General features: G+C 42.5%; 1 protein-coding gene across 1 annotated transcript; it reads left to right on the top strand.

Annotated features, from left to right (window-relative positions):
* The first annotated feature begins 2,859 nt into the window (after positions 1-2,859).
* Positions 2,860-6,888, top strand: LOC149159127 (uncharacterized). The gene is made up of 2 exons (XM_089434192.1): positions 2,860-3,055; positions 6,479-6,888. The coding sequence occupies exons 1-2, from the start codon at positions 2,860-2,862 to the stop codon at positions 6,886-6,888; spliced, it is 606 nt and encodes a 201-aa protein (XP_089290318.1).
* The last annotated feature ends 737 nt before the right edge of the window (positions 6,889-7,625 follow it).

Here is a 7,625-nt window from a genome sequence, read left to right as displayed (position 1 = left end):
ACGTATGACCTCGAGAAAGTCGTAGCTACCCATTGCAAGAAGGAAAAATTCAGTTGGTCACACACCCAGACCAGGATCTCGAGGATGAGATTAGGAATTGGTATAACTCCACAAGGGAAATCAGCCCTAGTGAGCAACAGGCATAAAAGATGAGCTCCTTGATGATTTCCAGGAGGATGTAAGCCTTGGAGAAAGAACACCAAAGGGAGCCGAGGAATCAGGGAAGCGAAAAGGAAAAGCAGTTGAAGACCCCCTAAGCGGCAACGAGGAAGAAGAAGTTACGCTCATACAAAGAAATGCCAAATTGGAAAGAAAGAAGCAAGAGCTAAAGAGGCAAAGAGAACTGGAGAGAAAACAATCGCAGGAATCCGACGACCAAAGCTAGAATGAGAAAAGGAGAAAACAAGCAGAAGAGAAAAGGCGGTAAGAAGAAGAAAGGAAAGTGCAGGATGAGATAGAGAAGAAAAGGCAAGAAGATGAGAAAAGGTGGAAAGGCAGTAGGAGGAAGAAAAAAGATTACAAGATGAGATAGAGAGGAAAAGGCAAGAAGAAGCTGCAAAGAAAAACCAAGAGGAACAATAAAGATTAGAACAAGAACTAAAGAACATGGAGGAGGAGCTAGAAAGGCAACGTGCACTAGCAGAAGGGGAAAAGAGGCAACAGGAGGAGGAGCTTAGGATAGACAGGGAAAATGAAACTAAGGTAAATGAACAAGGAGAGACAAGCAAAGCAGTTGACTCAGGATCAAGACAAAGTGAGCTTCCTCCTTTGGATGTACCTCCCATTACTCCCCTCACTGGTGGACACTTTCCCCTCCGAGAGCTAGGCATCTCAGAAGAGCAAGACGAAGAGGTTCTAGATCTAACTAAAATCACATTTGATGAAGTAAACCTCAAAATTAAATAGGAGAGGAAGACATCTTGTAGCAGGAACCTAGCTGACCCATTATCAGTAACTACGACAACGGATATTGTGCCAAATATCACGACAAATCCTCAAATGATCGCCTTTGTCGGAACAACATTCGTGGCTGCCACAGAACACAATGTAGCCCAAATGAGTAAGCAAATTGCAAATTTGCAAAACAGGCTATACACATCTGAGCAAAGGGCCACCGTTGTGGAACAAGGGAAGAGAAGGATGGAGGAGGAAAATGTGACACTCTTCTTATTACACACAAGCTTAGCTAAATTCCAAGCAGTAGTCGCATCAGAAACATAGATCCTAAGGGAGACTATGGCAGTAGTGTACGAAGAAATGACAAAAATGCACCACACTATAGCACCCATAATGATCATTCAAACTCACTCAAAATAAAGGGTTTCCATGCTTAAAGAGGCCATGAACACATTAGATAAAATACATGAGTGGTTTGAAAAATACCCCGAAGTCCTGATAGTAGTCCCCAGGAAATATTGGATCACTATGCAAAATACCAGGGTCCAACTTTGTATCAAAGTTCAGTCCTAAGAAAAATTGGCCAAATATGCGGAGAGGGTGCTCACCTCCTACAGACAATTGTTCAACAGTTTGGAATCAGTGATCCAACTACACGGGGCCCCCTCCATAGGAGAGACTGGATAGGTAAAAAATTAGGAGGAGATCAACAATGCGGTGCAGGGATTCATAGAGACATATAGACAAGCCGCCCGCACGGGAGATATGTTGATCTAAAGAGAAAATATCAAGCGTTACATAGTAGAACCAGTGAGGCTCTACGCCAAGTTGGGTACCTTCAATAATCATGTACATGAAAAACAAAATAACCTTCTCCTGGACACACTGGAATGCTTACACTGACATGATGAAGGCTAGCCACAAATCTCTCCCATCGCAGCGGAATACAACATATGGCACACTTACCTGACAGAAAAGCTTGAGCTCAACATTCTGGAACTTTCCATCTGTAGATTAGTTAATTAGGATGGTAGTCATTTTTATTTTTCTATAACATTACGTACTATGGTAGCACAGAATTCCCTGTGAACGTGAAAGGTCACATTGAATGCCAAAAGTCATATGGTAGGTGAAAGGTCATAAGAAAGCCCAAGAGTTTGGAGTAGACCAAGGGTCACTCTTATCCTATAAATGTAACCTCATGCCTCATTTGTAAGGGCTTTTTGTTGAGGACTATTTTGGAGATACACATATAAATTACTTGAGAGGATTGTTCTCCTTCTAGTCATCGGGGGCACACATGCGATCTTTGGACAAGGAGCGAGGGACTACCTTAGGGACCGCATAAACTTCTACAACAATTAGTGTCTCCTAGGAAACCTAAGAAACACCCGGAACGTGAGAAACACTAGAGATGTAGGACACCTCAGAGTGCTAAGAAGAGAAGGAAGGCACCCCCCTCACACCAGTGGGGGGTTAAGCACAGATAGTGAATCAGAAGGCAATGATCGCCACCTCATTTTCAACCCTAGAGAAAACCACTGTCCCCTGCTGCTAGCTTGGATGGCTCAATCCCCTTTAAACCTTAGAGGAATCCTTCATGATATGCATCGACAATCTGAGAAGCATCTCCCAAAGTTCGACCTGGAGAAAGGGACCTTAGCCGATGACCACATTAGCAATTTCTACTTGGCTTTGCAAATGATGAAGGTCCAGTTCGATGATGTAGCATGTCGCTTATTACCGAATACCCTTGAAAATAAAGCAAGCCACCTGGTATTGGGTGCTAATTGTCACCTCCATCTGAACATGGGACGAGTTTTGGAATCCTTTCTGGACAAATTTTCATAAGATAAGACACCTTCTATGCTCCTGACCGAGCTCAGCATGCTGAAATTCCGTAAGAAGGAGAAGGTAAAATATTTTAATCAATGTGTCACCACTATTTTGAACAAATTCCACATGGATGTAGCCCTCGATGATTCCATCACGATTGATTATTACACAAGGGCCCTGTTGCGGGACATTTTCGTATTCGTTAAGTGTGAAGCAAAGCTCACTCTGGTTGATAATTTTGCCGCGGTGCTCGAGGTTGAAAAGGATATTGTTTTGATCGGCGCCTTGGAACATGAGTCGAGAGATGACGAAAAGTCCTCCGGTAAGAAAAACTAGGCCTCCTCAAGTAAAACGACAGACAAGGATAAAGACTCCTTTGATTTCGAGGGACTGACCAAATCTCTAAAATAGCTAACTAACGAAGTATCTAAGCTAAAGTGAAGAACTAGTGATGCTTTGGGAGGGTCCAAGCCCGCTAAGCCCTTTTTCCAGAAGGCCAATAATCTTCCCCCTAAAGTCTCGCAAAATCTCAACTCAACCTTCAATGTGGAAGAGTTAGGAAAAGATAAATTTTACACTTTCCACCAGGCCTCACACTCCAAAAAAAACTGCCCACAATGGCTTCATAATATGACCACCATTGTCACCCAATTCTTAGAAGACCAGACCATTGGGGAAGCAGAAGAGGAAACTGACGAGTCGAGAGAAGATGATCCTCCCCTTGGTGACGACTCCCCATCCGCTGTGTTAACTTTCGAGGTCATCCGGGGAGGAGAGTGTGCACTACACAAGAAGCATTTTTCTGGGAGATTCCCCAAAAGCCTCCAAAAAGTTACAATCTCAGGAGTAAAGGCACTGTAGTGGAACCTTCCATGGAAGACAAGAAAAGGGTTTTGTTGCGTACGATCTTATGCTCGACTGATACCAGCCAACCATATTCCTCCTCACCTAGAGGAATGGATGATCTATGCCCAAACAAATTTCCAGGCAATGCGAAAAGGAACTCCTCCACACCTAAGGATGCATCCAAAGGGGTTACCACTAAGACCACCACGACAACATCGCGCACAATGCCAGAATCTTTACCCGTGGATTTAGATTATAATATCATCAAAGATTTGAAGAAAACGTGAGCTAATATCTCATTATTCAAGTTGTGCCAATTGACCACCCAAAGTGAGCTAATAGTCAAAGCCTTCACTCTCTCCCCTTCCCCTGTTAAACCCTCTGCGTCAAACAAGGGATATTCTGTAGCCAAATCCCCAGTTATGGTCGACCTCCAAGCTATGGTAAATGCTGCAAACACCAACTTGAGAGGCTCAACTCCCCAATTATTCTTAACCTTCGAAATGTTTAATTTCAATTTCCACAACCAGAAAAGTTGACGCCAAAATTATCCAACTAGACAGGTCTCAAGTCCTCGCCATAGGAGAATTAAATAATGTCATCATTCGGTTATCTTCTGATTCTTGATTGCACCAGTGCATTGACATAATCATCGTGGACATCCCAGAATCTTACGGTCTTCTTCTCAGCAGAGATTGGTCTTGCAACCTGCAGGGCTAATTCTCCACAGATTGGTCTCATTTGTGGCTGCCTTACAAAGGAATGAATAACTAGATCAGGATAAATAGTGAGCCTTGTATGAAACATACTGTAACCAACCTTGAAAGCTCCAATGAGCCAATCAGTTATGCACAACAAGATCTGCGAATATGCCTCCTTGAATCTTCATTCGGGTGCTATCACCCTCAGACATCGACTGTTTCCTTGAATACCCAGGTTGAAATCCCCATGCAAACCCCAAGCCATGGTGAAGAAAATTTTTCCTTAAACTTACATACATCAGGTTTACCTTCCCCCAACACGGAGACGTGGACATTGTACTATGATGGTTCAAAAACCCACGATGGAGCAGGGATGGGATGTGTCCTACTAAATCCCAAAGGGGATAGATTTTTGATCTCATGCATGTTAGAATTCCAATGTACCAAAAACACTACAGAATATGAGGCATTGGTGCTTGGCCTAAAAAAGGATATCAACTTAAGAGCAAACTTCCTGAAAGTAATTGGGGCTTCAGAAATCATTACGAGATAGGTACACAATACCATCCATTGTTTGTCCCTTCATTTGAAGAACTACCAACAAGAGGTATGGCATCTCATAAATTCTTTTAAAGCTTTCAATGTCACATCTATTCCTAGGTTTAACAACGCTGCTGTTGATACTCTAGCTAATGCTGCAGCTAGGTTCACACCCCTTAGAGATGGTTTTTCTATTGAAATTATGTCTAAACCAGTAGTACCAGACAACATAAATAACTTGCACATGTTCAATGATGACCAACAGATCCTGGAATTCATGGAAAACGTGGAAGTATTCAAAGATGTGGCTATCAATGAAGAGGAACATGAGAAATAATTACAAGATGAGGCAGATTCCCGGAAGGGAAATCCCTTACCAAAAGGAGTGGTGTCATTGGAAAAATTGTTTGACCTTCAGAATCATTTCAGAGGTCCGCCAAATGCCAAGATGCATAGTTCCACTCTCTTGCATGGGAAAATCAATCTTGAAACTAAGTCTGATCCCAAGTACGTTTAACTTGGGAACATGGTTCACCCTAGAGGAAAGACAGGCTTTCATCAGTTTGTTTTGAAAGTACCACGATGTCTTTGCTTGGACTTATGATGACCTGAAGGCATATGATACTCAGATTATTTAGTGTGTTATCCCTACGAGAGAGGGAGTCAAACCATTTCAATAGAAACTAAGGAAGCTGTACCCCAATTTGGAACCCCTCATACAAAAGGAGTTAAAGAAATTGCTGGATGCCCGCATTATTTTCAAGGTCAGACACTCGACATGGGTATCTAATCTGGTGCCAGTAAGGAAAAATATGGAGAAATACGCCCACACGTCGATTTCCGGAACCTTAATCAGGCATTGGAAAAAGATAACTACCCAATTCCCTCCATGGAGCAAATCCTCCAAACCATCTCAGGAGCCGAGGTATTTTCTCTACTGGATGGATTCTCTGGTTACAATCAGGTTTTGGTATCAGAACTAGACCAGATTAAGACAACATTTCTAATGAAGTGGGGGACATTCACGTTTTGTCGTATGCCATTCAGACTCATAAACGCTGCGGTGACTTTCTAGAGGGCTATTTATATCTATTTTCGAGGGTTAATGGGTCAGAGTGTGGTGGTCTACCTAGACGACTTCACTGTTTAAAAAAGAAGAAGAAGTGACCATCTACAACACTTGAAATAGATTTTTGAAAGATGCCGGAAATATGAGATCTCTCTCAACCCTAAGAAGAGCATATTTGTGGTTTTAGAAGGAAACCTGCTAGGCCACATCATCACCAAGAAAGGAATCACCGTCAACCCAGACCGTGTAAAAGCCATAGCACAGATCCCTTAGCCAAACACCAAGAAAGGTATGCAATCTTTCCTCAGAAAAATTAATTTCCTTCGCAAGTTTATTTTCGATTTTGCACAAATTGTTAAACCTTTACAGAACATAATAAAGAAAAATAAAGTTTTCAAATGGGATCGCGAAGAAAAGGAATATTTTTATTGGATTAAGGCAGCTATTGCAGAAGCACCTTCCCTTTCAAGCCTCGATTTCAGCAAAGATTTTATCTTGTACACTTTCGCTTCAGATTCATCATTGGCCACAATCCTTACCCAAAAGGAATGCGATCATGAAGAACATCCTATATCATTCATGAGTACAGGACTCCAAGGGGTTGAGCTAAACTACCCAGAAATCGATAAGCAGGCTTATGCTGTTTACAAAGCAGTGAAACACTTCAGGCCATACATCCTAAAGAACCACGTCATTGTGATGGTTCCCCATCCTACAGTCAGACCCCTCTTTGTACAACAAGAGCTGGGGGAGAGAAGAGCCAATTGGATGACATCCCTCCAAGAATATGATTTAGAATTTAAGCCCTCCCACACCATAAAAGGGCATGGTCTATGTAAATTGGCTGCCGAGGCTGCAGATCATCAGGACACAGAGTTTGATCGAAGGGCTCAGGAAATAGAAGGATGGGAGCACGAGATTGAAATGTACCACAATGAACCCCTCGGCTCACATGACTTGTCAACATGGTATGATGATTTAAAACAATACCTAATGTAGGGGTCCTTTCCTGAAGCCATGTCCGCTAAATAGAGGAGAGCCATCAGGCTTAAAGCCACCTCATATCAGATAGTCCAGGGGAACCTTTTCAGGAAGCATCACCTCGGTGTGTTACTAATATGTCTAGAATACGGGGAAGCTCAATGGGTGCTGAAAGATCTACATGACAGACTAGAAGGGGGTCGTTATGTAGGCGACACCATGACTCACAAGGTCATGAGGGCAGGTTTCTACTGGCCCACTCTATTCAAAGATGCTCATGCCTATGTACGAAAGTGTCCGATCTGCCAAAAACATGCAGGCAGACAGGCAAGGTCATATGCTCCTCTGCAACCCATAGCAGTCGAGGAACCTTTTCAACAATGGGGTTTGGACATCATATGTGAGATCATCCCTAACTTGTCAAAGCATCATAGGTACATACTCCCAACCACCGACTATTTCACCCAATGGGTAGAAGCAATTCCATTACAAAAGGTTAACGATGATGAGGTAATATCTTTTATTAATCAATACATCATGGCCAGGTTCAGTGTTCCAACCTCCCTTGTTTTTGATAACACTACTTACTTTTCATCTTTGAAATTATATGAATTTTCTCTAGAAAATAACATCGCATTAAAACATTCGGCTAATTACTATCCCCAAGGAAAAGGCCTGGTAGAATCAACCAACAAGAACCTCATTCCTATTATCAAGAAAACCCTTCTCTCGCAGAAAAAGAATTGGCACAAGGC

The sequence above is a fragment of the Pinus tabuliformis genome, chromosome 5_2 (genome assembly GCF_031772625.1).
Source record: "Pinus tabuliformis cultivar Carrire ecotype Pingquan chromosome 5_2, CPIR1, whole genome shotgun sequence".
Classification (NCBI taxonomy): Eukaryota; Viridiplantae; Streptophyta; class Pinopsida; order Pinales; family Pinaceae; genus Pinus; species Pinus tabuliformis.
This window is presented reverse-complemented; position numbering and strand designations above follow the sequence as displayed.

Coding starts and splice junctions, on each gene's coding strand:
- LOC149159127 (XM_089434192.1), top strand. CDS start 2,860: ATGGATGTAGCCCTCGATGATTCCATCACGATTGATTATTACACAAGG. Junction 3,056..6,478: donor AGATGACGAAAAGTCCTCCG/GTAAGAAAAACT, acceptor TCATGAGTACAG/GACTCCAAGGGGTTGAGCTA.